Source organism: Syngnathus acus, chromosome 2 (genome assembly GCF_901709675.1).
Source record: "Syngnathus acus chromosome 2, fSynAcu1.2, whole genome shotgun sequence".
Lineage (NCBI taxonomy): Eukaryota > Metazoa > Chordata > Actinopteri > Syngnathiformes > Syngnathidae > Syngnathus > Syngnathus acus.
The window spans coordinates 6,596,957-6,622,894 of NC_051088.1; the positions used below are offsets into that span (position 1 = coordinate 6,596,957).

The window sequence follows — 25,938 nt, forward strand, 5'->3', positions numbered from 1 at the left end:
ATTTGAACTCTGAACCTCAGAATGTGAGCTAGACATTATAAACATGCACTAATGATATAATAAATATTATTTTGCCTGAAAAGTTTACCAAAGCTAAAACTTAGCTCTGCTGTTTTTCAATCCAGTTGGGCAGATGTAATGGAAAAAGTCTTCATAAAATCACTGACAACACTTCAAAAGTCATCACCCGAGTCTCTTTTATTCTCATCATAGTTTCTTTCATCACACATATGCCGTAATTTTACACTTCAAATCTAGTGACATTATCAAACAGTGACTTTGAATAAAAGGGTGCTTTCATTTCATAAAACAAGTAAATTGTATTACATCTATGTTTCAATGAAAATTCAACAGAAGAGGGACGCAATACATGTCAAACGGTTGTGTTTTGGTGTACGATTTTTTATATATATATATATATATATATTTATATATATATATATATATATATATATATATATATATATATATATATATATATATACAAAGAAACACACCACACACATACGCATACACACGCACACACAGAGTCAAGCCCCAAATTATTCATACCCGGGGTATGAATAATTTTGAGTGTAACTCCATCTAGTCTATTTGCAACAGATATAGGCCAACGGTCAAGACCCAAATTATTCACACCTAAGGGCATGAAAAATTTCAGGCTTGACTCTTTGTATACATTAGTGTGTATGAGTGCAATTAGGAGTGGGATTGCCAAACTTTGTTGCCATAGTCACAGTTAAAGACAGAAGAAGTCACATGAGTTCTCCCCTGATATGAGGGCAGTTTTGGCTCTTACACAGCTTGAAGAAAGCCAAGAGAAGCCACTTAATTCTTTCAAAGGCAAACCTGAGTCAGCCCATCTTAACTTTGCAAAGCCCTGAGTTTTGCCTTGTCGGCCATGTATCACATATGAAAGGGAATGTTGTTTTGTCTTTTTTCCACCACGCGTTTGTCAAATCACTGCATGCTATTTCAGATATTGACATACTTGCTTGTTGCATACAGTAATGTCAATGCAATCATCTTTACAGCTCACATCATGTAAAAATATTCTAAATGAACAGAAAATGTAAAAATAATACAGAGGCACTCCTTGACACAGGCCTCAGATTGGCAGTCGTTTTCCTCCTTTAATAATGAACTGAATTAACGCATTCAGAACCTGCCCCCAGAGGACAGTCTTTTTGCTGTCACGAAGCATGTCAACCAATTAACTGATAATTAGGGCCATACTTAAAAGGAAAACTACTATGATAGTCAGACTTACAATAATAAAATTGTAATTCTAAATGAGGAATATTTTGAGAATAAAGTTGTGATTCATGATAATATTACAACCACAAATGGAATAAAATTGTTATATGGAACCAATGTTTTTTTTAGAGACAAAACTTGGGTTCTTTTCAATGTATGAGGAAATTTTTAAAGTGAATAAAGATGCAATATTACAAGCATAAAAACACTGGTCAAGAGCAAATTTTAGTCAGGGATGGTTTTATGTATACCTACATGTAATTTTGAGGCTGACGTCTTCACCCCCCAGCACATCAGGTTTTTGAGATGTTTTCGTTTTTTTGTTTTTAAGTTTGACCAATAAAAGCTTGCGCAATATGAAATTTAACCATGCATTGTAATTAATAACTATGATGTTTCAGAGGCTACCTGTTGCTTTACCAAACCTTTTATTTGATAGATATGGTTAAATAGATGATTATTGCTATTCTAAAAACCTAATGTGCTAGAGAAAAAACAAGGGAAGATTCAGAAAAAAATCATATAGAGAAAAGTTTACTTGCATCCTTGAATAAAAAAAAATAGTAAAACATTCTTGACCAGTATAAGCTTTTTTTTCTTACAGATTTTACACCTGCAATTGAACTTTTTTTCTCATAACATTCCAAGCTTGATTTTTGTAGTATCACATTTTTTTCTTTTCAGCTTGGCCCTAATATCCCCCCACATTAGACAGAACACATCCCTTGTTCTCCGCAACTGAAGACCAAAACCAGACTGACACATCTGGAAGAAAAAGAAGACCAAAAGCAGCTGGAAAACACACAAGTCATACGGCAATACAGCACCACGTGGCACTATGAAATGGCACAGACGTAAATATATACATGTATCCTAAAAATAAATCAAGATTTTCCCAGAATGCATGACAACATATTCATTTTCAAGCTTTAAATCTATACTTTGACTCATCCATCCAGTTTTAGGGTATGTCAGTCCACTGGCCGGAAAAGGGCCCGTCCTCGAATACTGAAGCCCACTTTTTTGGCAGTTTGAGGGAGTGGAGACGAAGAGGAGGAGGTGGCGGTAGAAGAGGAAGAAGGGGGGAGTGCAGGGGGAGCCTCAGCCATGGGAGGTTGTCGAGACAAGAGCTCCTTGAAGACAGAGTTCATCTGGCGGCTGATTATCTCCTGACAGAGGCAAAGGGGCGGGGCCAGAGAGGAACATAGACAGGAAATGGAGCATTACATTTATGATGACAAACTATTCAGTTTTTCACTAAGTACAGCAAGAGGGAAAGCGGCTGCACAGACAGTTCAACTATATGGACAAAATTCTCAGGGCACTGTATCAATTGCAAAAGGACTGTTTGGGTTGTCTTGGAAGACATTTTGCCTCTCATCTGAGGAGGCTTTATTAGGCTAGGTAGGACAGTGCTAGCCTGAGTCTCGCCATTTTACCGGAAATTACTTTAAAACATGATTTGACTGTGAAAACAAGCAATCGGTTCAACTGAGCTACCAACCTTGTCAACCGATGTCCTCTCTGCCTGAGCAAATGTAGGTCGGTCCACAGGTTTGAACCCTGCCTGTCTCACAGTGTCTAGTGTGTGTCTTCGCTCCTGAGACCTGAGACACAAACACATTTTTCTTTGCAAACGTTCCTCAAGAACCCCCCCCTCACCCAAAAAAATAAGCATCATGTCTTTTTGTTGATGTTTTTTCCCAACTATGTAGAGAAAACTTAGATGTGATACAATGAGTATGAATAAATGTTTTAAAAAATATTGTCATTCAAACAGGATTTGTCTAACCTGCCCCTGCACAGATTAAGGGCACGTCTTGTGTCAGACTTGCACCGGTAACAAAAATAAAACACTATATCTTGGTCTTTTTCATGGTTACTTTTGCGCCAACCCATCAATAGGGTAAGACTACCCCGTCTCATGATGGATCTACGCAAGCGTATGATGGGTGAACGTTTGAGTATTTGATGAATTCAGGTTCACAATCACAACTAACATGGAATGATCCAAATTCAACATTATTACAAACGCTTGGCTGCCACAAGACGCCGACAAATAGCGTACAACCAATCAGGAGTACAGCGCACAAATCGGAGAAATAGAGATGATTATATTTAAACTATTTGTGAAAAATTCATCCGCCAGCCATTTTGGACTAACTACAATAGCTTGAAAAGGGAAATACTGGTCATTTCAAACTCAAACTGTCACACCAACATGATAAAAGGACATCATAGATTAGGCAAAAAGATTACTTGTGGTATGGGATTGTTAAAAGTGCTTGGTTCTCTCTAATTTCTCCCCCAACTCAAGGGATGTGCAATTTTTTAGTCAATACATTTGATACGTTTGTGAGTCGTGAGTCGGTCTTACACTGGCAGGTGGCGTGTCGCCGGGGAGGTTGGCGGCTTTCGACCAGGGCTTCCATCACTTCCTCTCTGTCTCCCAGGCAACGAAGCGCCGTCGCTGTTCACCCGCATCCTGTCGAAAAACACACAGAAGTTTTTGACCGATACAATTCTGAATGGAACTGGCTGTTAAATAGAAAATCACATTGTCTTATCACAAAGTGAGCTATTTTTAGAACAGGCCCGCAGGCTATTCGTGATCCACCACGTTGGTGACCCCTGGTCTAGTGCATCTTTTTCTAGCTACTGTACTCTGCGACTGGCCAATTCGGACTCATCACACTTTCAAGCGAATGGTCAAACTGACTCCAAACTCCAAAAATGACCATTTTAATCAATTTTGGAAAATATTAAATGTATGAACTAATAGCTAATGGTGAGTGCAACCATCATCTTTCGTATTCAAATTTAACATGTTATATTTCAAATGTTCATTTGCTGAAAATATTGTTTTATTAGATGATGTAAAATAATAGATCAGTTGTCAAGCATTGCAAAATGTGAATGCGTGTGTGTTCGTACCGAACAGTGTTCTCCGCATGAGGATCATCTGCAGTCAAATTTCCAGTGCTGCCACCACCACTGCTGCTGCCGCCACCGCCGCTGCCGCCACCGCTGCCGCCACCGCTGCTGAAACCTCCTCCTTCATCTTTTTTCCCTTTCTCTGACCTGCAGGACAAGACAAGAAATGTTACTCGTACAAATTGAAGTTTAAGCAAGAGATGAAACATCAGACAAAATAAGATATTTAGGACACAATGTGCTTTTCCTTTAATTTCTGATCTTATGCTTTTTTACAACACAGAATCCGTATTGTTTATTGCACAATACAATCAACTAAGGTGGTGATTTACATATAAATAACTACATAATAACTATCAAAACTTAAAAAACAATATTAAAAGTGTTTCAAAAAGTACTTAAATTTGATCTAGAAAAGGTGTATGGATCCTTTTATCTGTAATTTTACCTATATTAGGTCAATGAAAGTGCAGCAAATTGTCACTTATGTGCTTTCTTTCACTGAGCAAAAACAGTGCAACCCATTTGACTACTGCCTTGCTGTTTTTGCTGGATAAAAAACATACAAGTGAAGGAAACAAAAATATAATGTGGTCGTGGTACTAAAGAGTGCTCACCCTTCCAAGACGCTGATGTACTTGTGTGGGATGAGACCTTTGAGTCCTCCTGCTTCACCCCTCCACCAATCAGAAGAGGCCTTACTGTGAAGAATAAGGAGCTCCCCTTGCTTGAACGACAGCTCTGCCGGCGATCTTGCCGCATAGTCAAACATTGCCACGGCCTCCCACTCTGTACACATCATGCAGAAAAAACCCTCAGACAGAATGATTATGATTTGCAGCCATATTAAAAAATGTCATTCCATAAGAGGAACTTTATTCGTTGTCAAATGTAGTAACTGTGTGTTCGCTTGTGCGTTCTCCTCACCGTCCTCACTAGGCAGATGTTCAGCCGCTCCATCTCCCTCCTCTGTGATTGGTTCACTACAAACAAAGCAAATGGTGAGTTTGTGGTACTTTCTTTTTCCGGTCACGGATCTTGTTTACCTGAACTGTCAGTAGATGCCGTGCTTATTTTGTTGGTTTAATTCAGTGCCAAATTATATGCTGTCTAATGTTAAAATATTTACATTGCTGATGAAGCTTTCCCTATCCAGCCTACACGTTTTATCCGTCAGAACACAATCATGGTGAATTGAATTATGCTGATTGGTGGAAATGTGGCTTGGAGTAGTAAGTGCTTTGAATTTCTGGCAATGCCTTGGAATTATTTCTGGGGCTTGTTTTTTTTGTCACATTTGATCTTCTTGCAGAAAAAGTAATATTTGGTACTGATATGTTTGGCTGTGAAACATAAAAAAAACTCAGCCATCCCAAACAAGGGCAGGTTCTGGTCTTTGAGTGCTAATCTCTTGGAAAATGGAAATGACATTAAGTAGTACAATATTTAGCAGTGTCAGAGCAGAATAACAATATCATGAATGATTGACTCTCTCAGGATTCACAAAATTTGATCAGTGCTTTCTTGCAAAAAGCTGCCCAGAAATACCTTTGATGTGGCATTAAATTCACTTAATAAGCTGGAGGATAAGCCGAAAAAAAGAAGCTGCTTTACATATTTGAAACCACCTATAACTGGATATGAAATTCTGTCATTCACTCCACACATATCACACAGAGTCATGAGAGAAAACAGCAACAGAATCATCCCTTACCAATATTCCTGCTCAAGAGTCATGTGCTTCTCATAGATAGGGCCTGGCAATTCCGACTGGCCTGGGAATATGACATCATGCTGGAGGATCATGGTTTTGACAAGGTCATTGACCTGCGGCTGCCGAGCAACCACGTCATCAGAATCAACCCCTCTCAGCAGGCTTGGCCCGAAGCAAACGGCCAGGTTGTAGGGCTGCATCATATTCTCATCACTGTACTGAGTCACGCTGTGAAAACACGCACAAATTCATTGGTACCACCAGAGCGAAAATAATCAAATATGCCAATGTGTTCTTGTGAAAAAAATAGTTGAAAATCATACGGAAACTTAAGCACTGCAATATATTTAACCTGGACAATTTGCTAACAAGATGAGCTCTGCGCACAAAGCAGCAGCGACACAATTACGTACTCTCACAACACATTCCTGAAAGCTGGCCGACATGCTAAAAACACATTAAAATGCAATCACAAAAAAAAGCTACATTGCTACATGTCTTCAAAACAGATGTTGAGGTACTGTATTATAGAAATACAGTAATGGAGAAAAATAAAAATCTCGGACAGATGACTACGAATATATTGCTCCGGTGGGAAACGATAACAATTTGACAGCATTTTTTGTACAAAATTCAACATCCTTTCTCATCCACTGATATATTAACTCACTGATTGAGAAATGCAAACAGGTATCGCATTACAATGAGGAGAGGTCGTGGGAAAGCAGAGACAATTGCTTTGATCTGTGCCGCTCTCTCCACCATACCTTCGATTTCTGAATGAAAATGAGAGAAAGGAAGAGAAAACAATTTGATTTAATTTAGAGAATCGTCTGAAGAATTGACTGCAACAACATGTTGAATAGTGGTGGTGGAAATCATGTGTGACAAGATATCTGCAAACAGAGCACAGAAAAAAAGACGGGTCTTACGGACACACTCCAGCAGCTGCAAGTAGCTATCATAGGGGAAGAGGGGGGGCTCGAGGCCCCTGAAGTAAAGCTTCAAAACGCCGGCCACCGAGTCCAGGTCACACTCACTGTCCGACAGAGGATCTTCTCCTACACGGGGAGTTATAGATATGCAGAATATGCAGATACATTTCCACTTTACTGATAGATTTATTAACCTAGAATTACTAGCGTACAAGCCAAAGCACCTTGTTTTGTGAACAGAAAGGCACCTTGAATTGAACAAAGTGTATTTCTCCTGAATGCACATTTTCTGTGAACGATCTTCCAAAATCAACAACAGTTCATGTTTGTTCAAGATTGACGGTTTTGTTAAATTTCTAGGAAGAAATCTGACTAAACATATTGTAAACAGGGGATAAACACCTTATTTTGCAACCCAAGCTTTCAAATGGTAAAAAGCATGATGTCAGCTTTTTTTCCAGATTTACTGTACCTCTCTCAAAGGCATCCTTGATTAGATTAACCTCTCTTTGTGACCCAGGGACTCGGAATATTCCTTCATGGTGGAGACCTGGAACAAAGACAGCAAACACAACGTGCGCTTTAACATATTTTGTACCTTTGTGTTAAGGTTCACAATAAGAATTTGGTTTTACAGTAAAGTAAGATTCCATGGGGAGTAAAATATATGACAAATTCTTAATGCTGGTAGTGCATTGGCATCATGATGACTCCATCCGCTCGTTTTAATGTTCGCAGAAGCTCCCCCAGCATGGTTTACGGCCACTCATGCAAATTGTCTCACCGTGAAGGTTTATGAAGCGGATGCAGCTTTCAACCACCACAGGGATCTGCTGGCCGGAGCTCTGCAGAGGAAGAGGATTTCAGAGCCAGAAGAAATAGGACACAAAGAAAATAATATTTTTACAGTCTTTGGAGGAGGGGGGATGCAAATAAATATATGATGTGATAGGAAAATGAATCAAGAGACTGTGAAGGTTGGAAAGCTACAGAAAGTCAGTCATGAAATGATGATAGCTTTGTCTTTAGTTGCTAAGGTGGAAAACATGCATCATTGGCACTGCCAGGGCCGTAGCTAGGATGAGAAATGTGGTTGAGCAGCCCTCGCACCCATTTATGTTTCAGTTATATCTAATGCAACATTTTATCTCATCTCAGGTTCATTTATTATTCAATTTGAAGTGAAAATACTGCTATTCTACGTTTTTATTTTCAGATATTGTTTGTGGATCCTAATTCAGTGGCTCTGTCAAAAATTATTTTAGAAATCTTTATGCTACAAAAAGCAAAGCTGGGCTAGAAAATGACTATGGGAGGAAAAATGACCCAATAATCATCAACTACTCCTTGTCTTTTCTTGTACTATGTATCATTTTGATTATAGTATTTTTTAATCATAGAACTCCCATTCATGTGTTTTCAAGGTTGACATAAAGACATCATATTTCCTGCTTTATAAGAGCAACAACAGAGTTTGGTACCTGTGTACGAGACATTCTTCTTCTTCTTCTACACCAAGCAAAGCACAGCAGTGAACAGAAAGGGAAAAGGCAAGGTAAGGAAAAGAAGTGAATAGAAAATAAGAGTAGGAAAGATTTAGAAGCAGTGATGCAAAGTGCACATAAGCACACACACAAGTTAAGTTGAGGAGTTGAGAGAGGAGGCAATGGAGACTCAAGTGTATTTTAATCCCTTTTTAAAAGTGGAACAGTAAAAAGTAGGAAATGGATTGAAAGGATAGAGTGCCATAAATAAGCCATAAGCGTGACCATTCAATACACACAGGCCCAGAATATTCCACATTAGTTCCTCAGAAAAGCAAAGCCAAATAGCACAAAAGCAAATCAAAGAAAATGCAATTTTGGGTTTAGAGATTGCGTAATCTTTACCTGTATGTAGGAGAGTAAATCTGTGCTGAAGAGTGTGTGGCAAAATTGGGAAATGGGTCTGGACTTGCGAACTCGCACAGAGCGAGCACATTGAGCTCTGGGAAATACATAAAATGCATTACGCCATTTTGTTTGTGCGTATTAAACCAGGCGGTAATGATGCTTGCTAAATGCAGCTATTAGTCACACTTGAGCTCAGCAGTCCTCATTCCCTCCAAAATTGACCTGTTATGTAATCGAGAATGGCTCAAAATGGCAGTGTAAAAACCAATTCTCTGTCCTCACTGCTCTCCTCTCTCGAATTATCCATACCTCATTCAGTCACACTATGTTTACATTTCATGGGTACCTGGAGGGGTCTGTGTTGACGGCCTCAGCTGAAGGAAAGAGCAAAAAACAAAACAAACTTTTTTTGAGTTGATTTTTCACACATTTCAAGTGTGACCAGCCTTTGAGAAGCTACTGTTGTACAGTGGAACCTCCAAAATTGCTTGAAACCGGGAAAAAAAATCTTTAGTTGATGTATTCTGTCTTTTTTCTGACGCCACCATTGAAAGTTACCATTAATGACTAACAAGAAAATTGTAATAATAACCACAGAGTGAGAATTGCAACTCACATACGTTATCGGAAAATATCTGGCTGCGCCAAACACAATTACTAAGTAATAAAACATGACACACACAAAATAATTTTACCAAGCTTACACTAATGTAACTTCAATGAGTACAAGCACTATAGAAACGGGCTCGATCAACACTAAAGTAAAAGTTGCGTAAACACTACAAGTTTATTAATTCAAGCAATACCGATGACATCACAAATACGTCAATGTGTCCACATTTGGCAGCTCCACAGTATAAGGCCGTACGTACCTTTCTGTATGGCATCTTGTAGTAGATCATGTTTGGCTTGAAGTTTGAAAGTTAAAGAACTACTGGTGAGAAACTCCTTCACTTTCTATAGGAATGAATGAGAAACTACATTAGCATTCTTTTTTTTAAACAAATCATGCAGGCTGATGATACATAATGTGTTCATCCAGTAAATGGTAAACCTTGAAATACAGTGTGTAACCTTTGTTCTTTCATATCGCTCTTGAGATTATAGTACATGCTATACAGTACGTAGAACTCACTGTAAAATAGTAGGTCTCTGTCTCCTGTTGATTGGCTCGACGCTTGGCAAGGGTAAGTTTTGTGGCGGAACCTACTCCGGGGGGCTCATGTAATAGGCTGCTGGGCACGTCGGGGGTGGTGTTGCAGTCGCTGTCACACATAGAGTCCAGCAGGGCTGTGAGTGTCGCTTTGAGGGTTTTACTGACCTGTGGTAAGACAAAATACAGGGGATCAGGGAATGCTTTTCCACTTTCTTAACTTTGCTTTAGTCAACTAACTTAAGCTCAGTTATCTATATTTTTGGGGATGCGTCCATTATTGGGGATTTTTTGCTATTGTTATTAGGGCTTGGTCTCCGATCCCAGTGATGAAGGTCATCTTACCTCCTCTGTCTCCAGAGTGACAGAAGCTAGTCGAGACTGAAGTTGTTGAAATCTGGTCTCCATCTCATATCTAACCTGACTCTCCGCACTCACCTCACACACCTGCAATACAAATCCATCATTAAAATAGAGCAACATTCAAGGTTCATCTCGTTTCACCAGAAACTCGACGATACCTGGTCGCCTTCATGCGGGTGGTAGATAAACCTAAACGGAAGGCAAAAGGCAGAGTCATGCTGCTGCAGCAGTGCATCTCTGTCTCCTCCCTGGTCCAGCGACGTTACTGCGGCCTCCAGCTGCTTGAGCCCTGCCTCCTCCGTCTTTTGGATGCGCCACCTACTAGCCAGGTAGCACTTCATTACCCTCTCCACAGAAGGATGGAAACCCAGGTCGCAACACTGCCCGGGGGAGACAGGCAGCAATAAAGCGTGGAAAGGGAAGGCAGGAAAGGAGAAGTTGCATGAGTTGCATTCATAATGTTGATGTTGTGTGAGAGGGAAATGTCCGTATCGTTTGGCCTTTCTGTTTTCAATAATTGGCAATCAAAAATGGAGCTCATTATTTTTAATTGAAAAAAAAACCCAGATTTTTCATTCAAAGTAAAGTTCCATTTCAGGCTCAGGTGAAAAAATACGAAAGAGAAAAATGAGCCCTAGGACTGAGTTTGATCAAATAATTGTCTTTTGGGATGAGCAATTAAAAACAGAAAGAGTATGTATTAAAAGGTGATGAGAGAGTTGCTGAAATGTTTGTTTCTTACGTCAATGAGAGTGCTGACGTCCTGCAGGTAGTACTTGTTCATGGCTGCGTTGGCTGCAGCAAGATTGAGCAGATAGTCATTTCGAGCCTTTGTACACTTGAGCTGAGTCTCCTGCACTCGGCCATGCCTCTGCACACATACAAAAACATCCGTGTTCATTCAAAAACACAAACAGGGCTTTATATGTGTCGACATTGCACCAGTGCACCTGCAAAAAATGTCTTAGCTTAATTTTCATGGAGGTGCAAACCTTATTTTCTTGTTTGGGAATTTGGTAGACCGCCTTGTGCTATGGTCAGAGGAGCTGTTTTGATTGGCATCAGATCAAGTTGGTTGTGTTCCATACCCACAATGGCACAGAAGCCTGTTTTGAAATGGATTTAGCTGTGTGTGTCTTCGAAATTACCAAAATGCAGTCTAGTCCACTGCTGTGCAGATTTATACCATGCATCACGCAAGACTTGCACTGGGCCCCAAACAGAGCCCATAATGTCAACCTCTCTCCATCCATTTAGATAAAAGCAATACACACAATGTCGATATCTATCTGTCCATTCACATTAGCACATTCTTTTCACTTCTCCACATAATGTGAACATGTTTGTCTTACTGAGGGCAGCACATGGGATTTACCTTCTCCATTAATCTCTCAATTTTCTTGACGGAGCTCCGCCTCTGCCCTCCTGATTGGCCGAGGCCGAGCTCAGCAGACTTGCCAGTGTGTCTCTCTTCCAACCGCTCAGCCTCCTTCAGCTTGCCCTCAGCTATTAGGCAGTCAGTGTGGTACTGGTTGTATGTCTTCAAGGCCTTCATCACCATGTGTCGTGTAACACAAAGTGCACAGGATCATTTGTACTTTCCTGTGTATCCGACATTATTAATATACAGAACATCAATATAAAATCCTCACCGTCTGCAACTCAGTGGTAACCTTAAGCAACTCATCCTGCATCTGGATTCCAACCTCTTTGCTCTGTCAATAAAAAGAACGTCTATTTTATTCCATCTGGACAGATTGTAAATAAAGTTTATTTACTGATTGAGGGTGTCCTGGATTGAACCAGCCAAATTATTAAGTGACATTTTATAGTGATATGATATTACTAATGATTAAACAAATACAAATATTTGACGAAAATGCATTTTTAATTCAAAAAGATTTTGGTCAATGAATAGACAAATTTGCTTTTTGATGTGAAAATATTCAAAAGGCTGTAACTCTGAAATTCATGTTGGCAACATTCAAGATTTTTAAGGACTTTTGTCAACATGAGCAATTGTTAAGGCTCAAGACCGAGCGAGCTCTGCCTGCTGCTTCAGGGCTGAAGTCAAGGACTCGCACTTCAGGGCAAACTCCCAACGTTCCCTCCCCAGCAGGAATGAGTTGACGCAGACTTTCTCTGTGGAGCCACTCTTTTTTTTTCTTTTAATATCAACCATGTTAAGTGTGCACACACTGGTCTTACAGAGTGGACATGGAGGGGTGAAAATCCCAACCAAAAACTCTAAATGTAAAAAAACAAAAAAGGTCATCAAACACTTCTGTGTCATACTCACCCGTTTGTGTAGCCGGTGTGTGTCTTCTGTACTGTGCACTAAGCGCTGTGTAAGTGCATTGCAGCAGGTGTCACCCAACGTTGAGTGCTCACGACTTTCCAAACGGGTTTGAGTCAGCAAAACGGACCAGACTTGACACACCGACTGACCCCACTGCTCCTTCCTGCAGAGAAGAAGGCATCCTCACTCACACTGAACAACGCATTACTGATAATTAATTCATGTGAAATGACATATCGCTTCCTCACTTTTTTGTCTTGTGGGTGAACCTCTCGGTGAGTTTATCAAGGGCACGTGCATATTCAGCCTCAATATCACCGCGCCGGCGAAGAAACTCAGAAAGATCTGAGAGCTGCTGCTGTTTCACCTCAACTTGAGAGTCTAAAATCTTAATCTGGTCAGTCAGTTGTGCCCGCAAGTCTGAGACACAGAAGGAGAAAACACAATTGTTACATTTTAATAATATATACTATATAAATGACATTGTTAAACACATCAAGCAAGTGCAGTAATTTCTCATACAAAAATCACAAATCATTTGCTCTGATGCTGACTTGATAAAAATATGCACACTGATTAATTACTCCCTTTCATCAATTAACATCAGAAAAAAATGGCTTACATGAAAAGGAAATCATCATATTTGATGTTTTAGTCATTCCTTGAAGAGAAGAAACCGAGAGCTTCACTTAAGGGAGTACACGGTTACGATTTGTGTCTGACTGTGTTTGATGTTACAATTCCTTCCACTCAGGTAACTCATGACCACGCCAACATTCCAATACACTCTGATGAGTGAACTCAGCATGGCCCAATAGATACATCAATGTCTGATAACTAAAGTGTCTGTGCATCACTCTGCATCTCTTGTTCATGTTGCCTTTCTCAGCTTTCTCATCCCCCACACCTCTTTTCGCTTCTTCCCTTCATTTTGGCCGCACACAGCCGAGGGCTGACTGGATGTGAGGAGACAGCGTCGCTAATACCGAGTATAAATACAACCTTATAGTACAGTACAGAGCCAATGAGTCGCGGTATGCACAGTTACAAAACCCAGCACATCACACACACACACACACACACACACACACACACACACACACACACACACACACACACACACACACACACACACACACACACACACACACACACACACACACACTGCAATGTGTGTGCTGTGCTGTTAATATTGATTCATGGTTTGGCTTCCATTCAAGGTTTTCTTACTGAAGGGTTATTCCATGCAACCTTTCACATGGGTCATTAGGGACCTCTGCACCTTGCAACCACCAGCCTTTGGTACTGGGCGGCACAGACCAAAAGGTAAAAGGAAAACAAATGTATTCACAGCATTTACTTTGTTTTACAGGTTAAAAAAGTAAACAGCAAGTAAAAGTAAGAAGTAAACAATGAACATGTGGCTGAGGGAAGACAGAGTGGGCGTTATCTTGCGAAGATGAAGGAGCTATTTTGACAAGATAAGTTGCTCACAGTAGGTTGCGTGGCAGCAACATAAGCAATGAGGAGAGAATGAAGCCGTCACACAAAGTATGCCAGCACTCAAGAGCTTCAGCACAACAAACCTGTCATTTGAAGTTCTACCACCCAAGTGTGGAAAGTATAAAAATGCCAGCATCAAACTCCTATCCCAGTGTGTCGCCACCAGTTGGAGTGATTTTCCTTGTCGCAAGGAAATTTTGAATGTAACAAGAAAAGTACTGGTGAACGTCTGGCGACCGTTTGGCAAACGTTTGCAGCCTTCAATGAATCCTGCCAGGAACTCAACAATCGCTGCTTTCGAAAACACTTGCAGTTGTTTGCCCCTCAGTGGCCTTCTAATTCACCAATGTAGGGAGAGCAACCATAAGAAAGCCACATAAAAAGCATTCACTCAACCTATTAATGCAAATTGCCGTGTCCAGACTGGCGATTCCCAACATTTTATGTAATTATTTTATGAACGTGAAAGTATTTCTTTTCTCAGAAACTACCAGTAAAATGAACAAACAATTTTCAGAGAAATGCATGAAAATAGGTACTGCGTATGATGGACAAAGAAAATATAAGTATTTTTCTGTAACACTGAGTGCAAGTACTGTTGAAAACACTTCATCTCAGAAAGTGTCAATCCAAACATTGTTTTCATAAAGGAAGGGTTTTTGATACAGTAGTTATAATAGTCAGTGTTGGGAGGAAGGTGTTGCATTAAGGCAGTAACGTAGTAATAAAACATGAAACACATATTTTTTGTACTATCATTGGAGTAGGTCCGGTAACGAGTTGCAATCACAGAGGAAGTCTTGAATAAACGAGAAGAAGAAGTAGATGCTTTTAAAACAGATAACGGAGATGGCAGCTGCAGATTATGACATGATTCTACTTTTTTTTTAGTGGTTGAGTTTGTTTAATGTCGTGTAAAGGTTTGCTTTGTTTGATTAATCAACATCATTGCAATAATTCAGATAGTGGTAACAACTATTTGCAAATGCAATATATGATCGAATAAGACTTTGTGTGTCTCCCTCCAATTATATGCGGGATTACCATTAATTGAGAGCTAATAAGTAACTTCCATCCAGCCATCTTCTTCCGCTTATCCGGGGTCGGGTCGCGGGGGCAGCAGCTTCAGGAGGGACTCCCAGACTTCCCTCTCCCCAGCCACTTCATTTAGCTCATCCCGGGGGATCCCAAGGCGTTCCCAGGCCAGCCGAGAGACATAGTCTCTCCAGCGCGTCCTGGGTCGTCCCCGGGGTCTCCTACCGGTGGGACATGCCCGGAACACCTCCCCAGGGAGGCGTCCAGGAGGCATCCTGATGAGATGCCCGAGCCACCTCATCTGGCTCCTCTCAACGTGGAGGAGTAGCGACTCTACTCCGAGTCTCTCCCGGATGACCGAACTTCTCACCCTATCTCTAAGGGAGAGCCCGGACATCCTGCGGAGAAAACTCATTTCGGCTGCTTGTATCCGGGATCTCGTTCTTTCGGTCACGACCCATAGCTCGTGACCATAGGTGAGGGTAGGAGCGTAAATCGACCGGTAAATTGAGAGCTTTGCCTTTTGGCTCAGCTCTCTCTTTACCACGACGGACCGGTACAGAGTCCGCATTACTGCCGACGCTGCACCGATCCGCCTGTCGATCTCGCGCTCCATCCTCCCCTCACTCGTGAACAAGACCCCAAGATACTTAAACTCCTCCACTTGGGGCAGGATCTCATCCCCGATCCGGAGAGGGCATTCCACCCTTTTCCGATCGAGGACCATGGACTCGGATTTGGAGGTGCTGACCCTCATCCCGACCGCTTCACACTCGGCTGCGAACCGCTCCAGTGAGAGCTGGAGATCACGGCCTGAAGAAGCCAACAGCACAACGTCGTCTGCAAAAAGCAGAGACGCGATGCTGAGGTCCCCAAACCGGACACCCTCAACGCCTCGGCTGCACCTAGAAATTCTGTCCATAAAAATTATGAACAGAATCGGTGACAAAGGGCAGCCTTGGCGGAGTCCAACCCTCACTGGGAACGAATCCGACTTACTACCGGAAATGCGGACCAAACTCTGGCATCGGTGATACAGGGACCGAACCGCCCTAATAAGTAACTTAAAAGTAATAAATAACTACAGCGTCTGTAATATTGTAGAGAAACAACTATCCATCCATTTTCTATACCACTTGTCCCCACAGGGGTCATGGGCATGCTGGAGCGCATCCCAGCAGTCATCGGGCAGTAGGCGGGGGACACCCTGAACCGGTTGGCAGCCGAGACGAACAACCATCCACACTCCTACTCACACCTAGGGGCAATTTGGAGTACTCAATCAGCCTACCATGCATGTTTTTGGAATGTGGGAGGAAACCGGAGTGCCCGGAGAAAACTCACGCGGGCACGGGGAGAACATGCAAACTCCGCACAGGGAGGGCCGGAGGTGGAATCAAACCGCCACCCTCCTAACTGTGAGGCGGACATGCTAACCAGTGCATCACCTTGTAGAGAAACATATTACTTCCAAATGCAAGTCAATGGTAATATGAAATTTGGAAGTAACTTTTCGAAAACTGGAGATAGTACAGTACAGTATACCGAAAGTGTCTGGTGTGGGTATATGACACAACACATGTGCAGTGACTCACCTTTCATCTGAGATTCATACTCGGCGAGACTCCCTTTCTCCCTCCTCAGTTTTCCGTGTGATGTCATCATCTTTGCCACCCCCCTGATGCTCGTCTGTTCTCTCCGCTTGCTCCTGAGCCTGGCGTGTGCTTTGAACGTCCCAGTTGCCTGTCCTTTAACCTTCCAGCCCGAGCGCCTGTAGTCCGTGACCTTCCACCCTTTGATTGACCTAGCACCTCATGCAGCACAGCGGCATCAGCGTCGATTGGCCGCACTTGCCAGGGACGTCAGGCCGGTTCGTTGTGTCCATGGAATGTCGATCCATGTGGGGATTGTTCTGAACGTGGGATAGCAAGAGGAGAGTATCATGTTTAGAGAATATGGATGGATGGAAAGGGACAGCTGGGAGAAAGGGAGAGAGATTTATAGTGAGCGGAATGGGAATGAGAGCACGGGCAAATGAGGCCAGGGTGAGAGCAAAAGGGATAGTGACACCGGAGAAGGGAGGTTTAGTGGGAGGGACAGTCTGATGGGGGTCACGTCAAAGAATAGACAGTGCCGGGACACCGTGATGAGGAGGCTGATGACGGAGGAAGAATAGAGACAGGAGGGGGATGGACGGATGAGAGGTGCTGAGTAACAGCGATAACAAAGGACATTCGGTCAGTGCCTCAAGGTCGGGGATGCCCATAAAGGTAAAAGCCACAGACAAAAAAAACATGAATTTGATTTGGATGCTGTGTCACCTAAAAGTGGTGCGTGCCAAGAGGGATTAAATGAAACATCAATATCTGTTTTTATTCCACAAGTCTTTGGGGATGTTTTTTTATAGACTACGGATAGTAGAAATTAGTATGCTAATTGGTAGTTTGTAAATTGAATATATGAATAAATACATAAATAAATAGCCAGTGGTTTTGGGAAGAAAGTAACACATGGTCTGATTATTGTTGTTCTGTTGTCTTTCATGGTTAAAATGAAGAGATTGAAATTAAAAGTACTTAATTCACCTCTCAGAACCACCACTATCATATTCCCGTGAAAGAAAGCATCAATGCATAATAAAAATGCAATATAACAGACTTCAACTGTGCCACATACATAATTTGGAGTAAAAGTAAAATCAATATTTACTTAAATAAAATACAGTGTATCTTCTTCACCCAAGTTGCTGATTATCAAATGTATTACTGTGTGAAGATTGCTACAGACGTGTTTGTTAGTGGAACTGGGTTTGCTCAGACCAACCAACCAATCAGAGGATATCAAAAAGCTGATATTCTTCAAGCCCAGTTATTGACCCTATGATGCAAATTTGAAACGTAATTGGTTAATAAATGCTCAGCATAAATGTTTACTACCTCTACCAAACCTGAAGGTGAAAGTTATTTACTTTGATTTGCTTTTGACGTGATAGTCGGCAGGATGTAAACCAAGTGATATGCTTAGTTAAATCTTGCAGAGGTTTTTTTTGTATACTTTTGTTGACACTTTTGTGAAATGGCTCATAGCGTAGGAAGTTACAGCACACAATGTCTGAAACCCAGTCAATGAGGTGTGAAAACAAAAGAAAGGCACAAAAATTGTAACTGTACTGCAAAGTACAGCAGTCACATGTGGCACTGAAGTGGGCTTGTTTGGGTGCTTTGACATGGAAGGCTATGTACAGGGGCCAAGCACAAACTACCTCCCCCCCCCCAAAAAAAGCAACCACTCACCACATCCTGTGTCTCAACAGGTTTCCGCACACTGCAATGAGTGGCAAAGTCTGTCAATTTGACAGCACAACTAGCACAATCTGCTGTGTGCGTTTTACAAGCAATGTTTCTTGAGTAAAACATTGACATAACCTTGCAGAGCAGCAATATTGGTACTATGATTAAAAAGCTCCATTTCCATCTCCCAGCCAAAGCTCAGCTACAGAAAGAAATTGGAAGATAATAGAGAATTACAGTGAACAAATGGAGTGATTTCCCACAGCTGAGAACAGTGAGGACACCGAGACCTTGGAGGAGGCCTTCATCAGCGTGCGACCTTAATCGGCACGGAACAAAGCGAATGTTCAAGATCTGCCTGGGAGGGATTCAACAATCCTGAAGTGAAACACAAAAGGTCATGAAACACTGGTGGAAGAGAATTTTAGTAGGGTTTTGGACAGGCGGTAATGCAAACAAATATTGTAGAAGAAGATTAAGTTTGACTCAAAATAAAGGGTTTTTAAACTTTTTATTTTTTTTAAACACGACTGCGTTTTATGGAGGGATTGGGGAGTACCGACACAAGGTATCGGAGTGGTGCCAAAAGGTGCCTGTCATTTGTGACGGTTTTACCATCAGGAACTAGAAATTAGACGAATATAATTTTTGTATTAACTTCATTACTTCAAGAAAAACAATTAAAGGGAATATATAGGTCTTCAAAAATAATTTGTTATTGTTGAAGATTTATGTATCAAAATTACTCAAGAATTGAGTACTTGTATTGGTATAGGTCTGAAGAAAAAAGAGGTTAGTGGTTTTAGTTTATGGATTGAGTTTTAAGTGCACGGCACTGCAGGCTATCATTTGTGGTCTAATTGAATCAGACTTTTGTACGGTTTTAAAAGTTTATACCAAGGTTATCATACTATCAGCGTATTTTTTTTTTACATAGTAAGAGTCAAGATAGTCCCCTAAGTGACTTTAAGGAAGATTAAAGACAAAAAAGTGTGGCTCATACTGATACAAAAGGGATTTTCAGCAATTACCATGAAAGAAAAAAAAGTGATGCCTCATCAGATGCAACACAGGATATGTTGTAAAATGGAATGAGTTTTATTTGATAGTCGGGCAGATTGTGAGAGTGCATTTCCTGACAGAGACCGTAACGTGCAACTATACTCAGCTTGGGTCACGCAAGTTAGAAAATGAAAAACAAAGTGTAGTCTGTTGTGCCATTTTTATGGCCTGTAAAAGCTCACATGGGTACTGAAACAGAAATGTATCAATAAAGCAAATTGTTAAGTGCCGTACTAACTTGAACTTGCCAAACAGTGACAACATACGAAAGTGCCATTAATCTGTTTCAGCTCCACATTGTGCTCCTTCTGGTACGATAAAAGTATTTTTTTTCCCAGAGGATAAAGAATATAATTTTTGTCCGTGAGTCATTATATTGTCTCTCTAAAAGTGTTGCTTTGCTGTTTGTGTACAAACAGGCTTTGTTTAAAGTGTTATAACACGGTGACCATCGATAGTATTCAGTAGCTTGTCTATAATGATTTGCACTCTGTGTTATTTTCTTGGTTATTTTCAACACACATGTAATTCTCTGTCTTATGTTTACTTTGATAGTAAACCCCAACTGGGACTGGCAATAAAAAGCTCAAAGGTGTCTTTAAAGTTTTGTAAAGTGAGTTTCAGTTTATTTTTCTATTTTTGCTTGCAATTCAAAAAAAACATCAACAGCCAAACGAAACGTTGCATGTAATAAATAATAAGTTGTTTTGTCGAAATTCAGAAAAGTTGACTTAGCCTGTGATCTCCTTTTTCTCAACTTTGAGAACTGCATATTCGGCTTGTTTTAGTAGTGTCACAGCAGACGTTTGCGCGTGCTAGTCGTCCAATTTAAATGTACTGTAATGTAACACCAAAATCAGAATGTGAAACGTCGCTTGATTTTGAATGTTTCCTACAGCTGCGCTGTCTTGAACAGCTGCAAACTCCCGTGAGTAGAAAAGAAGTCATAAACTAGAAAATGTGCAATTTCTGTAGAAATTGCATGTGAATGCTAAAATGTGAAAATTTGAATGCAAGTATAATGATGAGTTAAATGAAATGAATGTTAAATATAAATACAAGAATACAGTATTTATACAATTTAAATGAATAGTATTAAAATAAAAAGAAGTTGGACTGACGATATGCTTGAGGCAGGAATCAAACCAGTGCTTCCCAAGTACAGGTCATCTGTGATAACACCTGCACCACGAAGGCTGCGAAGGGAACAATGTGTTACCATTATGTTGAATGTGGAGGAGTGAATCATTAAAAGATTTTGGTTGATATGAAATGGACACTGAAATATATTTTTATCTTGGTAAAATCCATTCGAATTCAAAACATTGAAAATTTACCATCAGGCTTTTATTTTTAACATTATCAAGTACGGTAAGACTTTTAAAATTGACCATGTAAGCATTTGAGTTTTACAGTAAGATTTCTAAATAGAAATAGTGTTTCAAAGTAGGGTCTGTAAATAATTCACCCATCCACCCACGCAAAATTCACCCACCCACCCAATCCATCCGTCTGTCCACCCGCCCATCCGTCCATCCATCCATCCATCCATCCATCCATCCATCCATCCATCCATCCATCCATCCATCTGGATCAAGCAAGCATCTCAAACAAAAGCTGGACTAAACACAAGACTTGTACCAGTCAACAGTCATTGAGTGGGAACTAAACCCACAATCCCTGCAAAAGAGTCAGACCAGCTCAGTGGCCTAGTGGTAGAGTGTCCGCCCTGAGACTGGAAGGTTGTGGGTTCAAACCCCGGCCGGGTCATACCAAAGACTCTAAAAATGGGACCCATTGCCTCCCTGCTTGGCACTCAGCATTAAGGGTTGGAATTGGGGGGTTAGATCACCAACTGATTCCCGAGCGCGGCACCGCTGCTGCTCACTGCTCCCCTCTCCCCCAGGGGATGGATTAAAATCACACGGGGATGGGTTAAATGCAGAGGACAAATTTCACCACACCCAGATGTGTGTGTGACGATCATTGGGACTTTAACTACTACTTCACCATTAAGTGACTCATTTGGCATTTTTAGGTAAGAAGTGAAACGCTACAAACATGCATGCTGTACATTCACCGAGGTATGACCCTCAATGTGTTTGGCTCACTGACATGAGGTTCTCAAGGGGAAATGGTTCACAGCAATAAACTTCGACTAAATCATGCCTCCTAGGAAGTTTTTAAAGCGCTCCTGATGCATTCCTTGATGCTGCCTTTTGAGCCATAAATCACTGCAACAGCTCATTGACTATCTCACTAGGCTAATATTGATAAAATGAGGCAGAGTTTTACATCTCATGTAAATCATTAAATTTGTTTTTTTACATTCTTATTTACACATTATTATCATTGTATGGCCATATTTTATAGCCATTTTGGTTGGAAGTGGCCGTTTTGGGCTATTCTTGGGGTGGGACATTGACAAACACCTACTGGGAAATTCACCTAGTAGTGAACTTTCACTGCTGCTTGCAGTTTTGATTCAGTCTTTCTTCCATGACAACAACTAAGAGAAGGAGGTTCACCTAAAGCATATCACAAAGAAGAGTTGCTTCACAAAAACTGTATTAGCTCCAAAAAGACAAGCAGGTAGAGAAGCCTCATACTGGCCTCTGTCGAAGTCAAACAAATTGGACCTTTGCAAAATTTGTTATGCACGGAAGCTTAATCTAAATTCAATATATCACTGACAAAATGAGTTCTGGTCCAACTCAGCCTGCACACTCAAATGTTATTTATTCACAGTCTGCTCCTTCAGAAGCTTTCCAGCCTTATTCATTCCTATCAGCTACATAAAAACACCGCGGGGACAATTCGTTTATGGTTGTGGTCGGTGCAGAAGTAAACATCCAGCACAGACTGTAACCAAATATCCTCTTGTAGAAAGCAGTAGGCTGATCATTTTTAATCAAAAGCTAGAAATCAACAGCACTGGATATAAATTATATTTTGCTTAGAAGGTGCCTTTTAGGCTTTGGCAAAGCAACTAAATGCAATCGAAGGCAACAAAATCAAAGCCATATTTTACACACAGCTATCAACATTTCTCTGCTTCCTGCTGTGGTTGAGTTTATGTGGAGGATCATTTACAGTGTTTGTTTGTGGAAGGCATAGCTGAAGGATTTGGTCGACGGTACAATTAAAACAAACAGCTTGGCACTGTACAGGATGAGAGCCTTACTGTATGTCCCCACTCAACGGACTATACGTGTTAAATAAACTGCCCTGGTTAGAGGTCCTTTTTTTTTAGGATAATTTAGATAGTGAGCTTATTATTGAAATTATGGCTCAAATTGCTCCTCTTGCAGGCTCAAGTTTTTTTTTTTTTTAGTGTGATGATGGTGCGTGACATATTTTACATTAATGTGCCAAACAGTGTGTAGCACATCCTCATCCTAATCTGTGAAAAACGAGTTATATGATTTGTGGGTGTTTTTTTTGGAAGCTACTATATCTAAAGTTGCGGTTTCCTGTTTTCCCAGAAAGTCTCAAGAATTGTGAAAATTAAAAAACTAAAAATCAAGACAAAATAATATCATATAGAGATATTCACAGGGCGGCTCGGTGGCGCACTGGCTAGCACGTCCGCCTCACAGTACGGAGGGTGCGGGTTCGGTTCCACCTCCGGCCCTCCCTGTGTGGAGTTTGCATGTTCTCCCCGTGTCTGCGTGGGTTTTCTCCGGGCCCTCCGGTTTCCTCCCACATCCCCAAAAACATGCTTGGTAGGCTGATTGAGCGCTCCGAATTGCCCCTAGGTGTGAGTGCGTGTGCGGATGGTTGTTCGTCTCTGTGTGCCCTGCGATTGGCTGGCAACCGGTTCAGGGTGTCCCCCGCCTACTGCCCGATGACAGCTGGGATAGGCTCCGGCAAGCCCGCGACCCCCGTGGGGATACAGCGGTACAGAAAATGGATGGATGGATATTCACAGTTTGAATGTGTGTGGCAGAATGAAAATGAAAGAAGTTTGAATTTTCAAGTCATATTTCAAGCTCTTTGGAAAACAAGAAAACAAAGAAACCATAAATTTTAGAACATGTTTTTTTTTTTTTAGTTGGGCATTTTTCCTTTGGCTTCACCCATCTGGTTGAATCTTTGTCACAATATCAATACAAAACACCAAAGTAAGCAAGTATTTTCTTGTTTTGCAAAAACATTGAAATATTATGTTATGATTACGATTTATAGCGTCATTTGGCAAGAATAAAGTGTTCAACATACAGGGATGAATATGTATGAGGGTTTGATGATAGTTTTGAGAAGGTGAGTTTTGGGCGATGAATAAATGCAATGTTTTGAAATCAACAAATAATTGTTTTGTTAATCATGGTTTCAATACCAATCAAAAATAAAAAATATTCCTATAATCGCACAGCACTACAGATGGAGACTACTAGTTTACTTTCCAAACACAGTCAAGGTGCCCTTGAGCAATCAAGGTGCCAAGTGCAACTCATCTGCAGTCCCATTGATGTGGGTGGCATTGGTTCGGTTTAGCAGGACGTGTCTTTTCGGACTGGAGGCCAAACTGCACACACTCATGGAAATTAGCACTGGTTGGGGGGATGAACTTCCTGAGCAATGCCCAAATCCCATTAAGCAAGGGCCCAAAACACTAAACTCTTCAAGGCAGAGGTTAATCGTAAGAGCTTTTTTATTTATTTAGCACTCTTATTTTTTTTTCACATTTATACACAGTATATTAACTGATTTCATGAGCATTAGCTGTAGTTTTGATCTTATTTTAACAATGAAAGTCTTTTTAAAGCAAAAAGCCCAAAACAAATACCACTTTCATGTGACATCTGCTTATTTCGTTTTCTCGAATAGATGAAAAACAGCACAGATGCTAGACAGGGGCGTCAGATCTAAGAATGAGCTGAAGTGGTGTGTTGACTTCTATTTACAATTGCCATAAATCACTTTCTGTGACCAATGAGACACACAATAGGCACATAAACACCTCTGTGTAATTACACAAGCACTCACACAGACACACGTACAATTACACACACGCACACACACACACTGAACATGATGCACACGTTACATAATACAGTCAGCATGTGTTGCCGACGAATGCTTTAGCACCAAACTAAATACTACATAAATACAAAGTCATTCACTTTACATGTACACAAGCATGCACACAAGGAGAGTGTAAACACATACTAAATGGGCACGCACACACACTCAAGCACGCACATGCACACACACACTGGCTGTCAACGCTGCATACCTCACTTTGTGCTCCTCTGCTGTCTCTTTCTATCTTTTCCTCAGATCTCTCTTTCCATCCCTTGGTCTCTTCATCGCACAGACAGCGAGAGTCGTGTGTTTTTGAATCTGACAGATTCCTCTCAGCGACGTACTCTCCTACCCCCCGCCCCACCTTTCTCTCTCTCTCTCTTTCCGTCCCCCTTGCATCGCAGACTCAAAAAACAGCCCTCCCTCCCCTCTTTCTTCCCCTCTCCTGCCAAATACACTAAATAGCCTCCCTCTCACACCGGCGATGCTTCACTCCTCCCAGTTCCTCCCTCTCTGCCTTATGAAGACAACCAAGCCGCGCCCCCACACTCTCCTCTCCTCCAGGCGGCTATAAATACCACTGCTGCTATGAATATACCAGCTTTCTCTCTGAGCATCCCTTGTTCTTGCTCTCACTGCATCCAACCATCCATCCAGTGATTGCACCGCAAACAGCCCCCACCACACCCCATCCCACCAAGTCAATTTCTCTCACCCTCTCGCAAATGTTATTCTGATGACCTTGTATTATTCACCCTCACATGGCTTGCATGCGCACACACAAACACGGTGATGGATGCGATAAGCCGCCAACATCGACGCACACAGACACCAACAGACAGACATGTTTGCTGTCGGTGATGCAGGATGCAGAGCGTCACGAGCAGCTTACACTCATTACAAGTGCTGCAGACAAATACATTCTTCAATTATATTCCTGATGCTGCTAAAACTAGAGGTCATGGTGAGTGACACCTTTTCCCCCATAATGGAATCATTCATCACCTTGTGTGACGGATTTATGATTCAAGGGTGTTCCCCGCACTGGATGCAGTGTAATAAACCTGAACTGGGAAATGCTGCATTTTCCACGCATGCGGCGGGAAGTACACTTTGCACTTGGACTGTGTGCATTGTCCACATTATCACAGCGGTGTGGCTCTTCAACATTGTCTGGGAAGGAGGTCACCAACATCTGGTGCAGGCGCCTCATATGTGCACCGAGGGTACACTTAAACAGAATCAAATCTTCCGCTGCAGGCTATATAGCATGTCACGCGCGTAATTAATCCGCGGATTGCCCGGCAACGTGCTCTAGCTCCGTAAACGACAAGAAGCATCCAAGATGCCCAAATCCAGGAAGGGGAAGATACTCTCTGACAAATTTTATTTTGATTGTCAACATATTACTGCAGACCCTTATGAAGCGAGTTCGTCTTTTTTGTGGTCATGTGCTGCTTTTTAGTATTGTTT

At 41.4% G+C, this 25,938-nt stretch overlaps 1 protein-coding gene across 2 annotated transcripts; it reads right to left on the minus strand.

The window, feature by feature from the left end:
- Nucleotides 1-172: 172 nt before the first annotated feature.
- Nucleotides 173-24,952, minus strand: LOC119119567 (SLIT-ROBO Rho GTPase-activating protein 3-like). 2 transcript variants are annotated; one of them, XM_037245968.1, is made up of 24 exons: nt 24,677-24,952; nt 16,681-16,997; nt 12,796-12,967; nt 12,548-12,710; nt 11,901-11,963; nt 11,624-11,797; nt 10,991-11,119; nt 10,407-10,628; nt 10,231-10,332; nt 9,868-10,053; nt 9,605-9,689; nt 9,079-9,106; nt 8,322-8,349; nt 7,625-7,685; nt 7,313-7,390; nt 6,838-6,966; nt 6,576-6,681; nt 5,906-6,133; nt 5,119-5,174; nt 4,809-4,980; nt 4,192-4,338; nt 3,635-3,742; nt 2,762-2,864; nt 173-2,426 (listed from the first exon to the last, which is right to left on the minus strand). In XM_037245968.1, exons 2-24 carry the CDS (start codon nt 16,748-16,750, stop codon nt 2,229-2,231), a joined length of 2,808 nt encoding a protein of 935 aa, XP_037101863.1. In that variant the 5' UTR covers nt 16,751-16,997; nt 24,677-24,952; the 3' UTR covers nt 173-2,228. The 2 variants fall into 2 exon arrangements, with proteins under 2 accessions (XP_037101863.1, XP_037101862.1); XM_037245967.1 differs by lacking the exon at nt 8,322-8,349 and adding an exon at nt 8,730-8,826.
- Between the last annotated feature and the right edge of the window lie 986 nt (nt 24,953-25,938).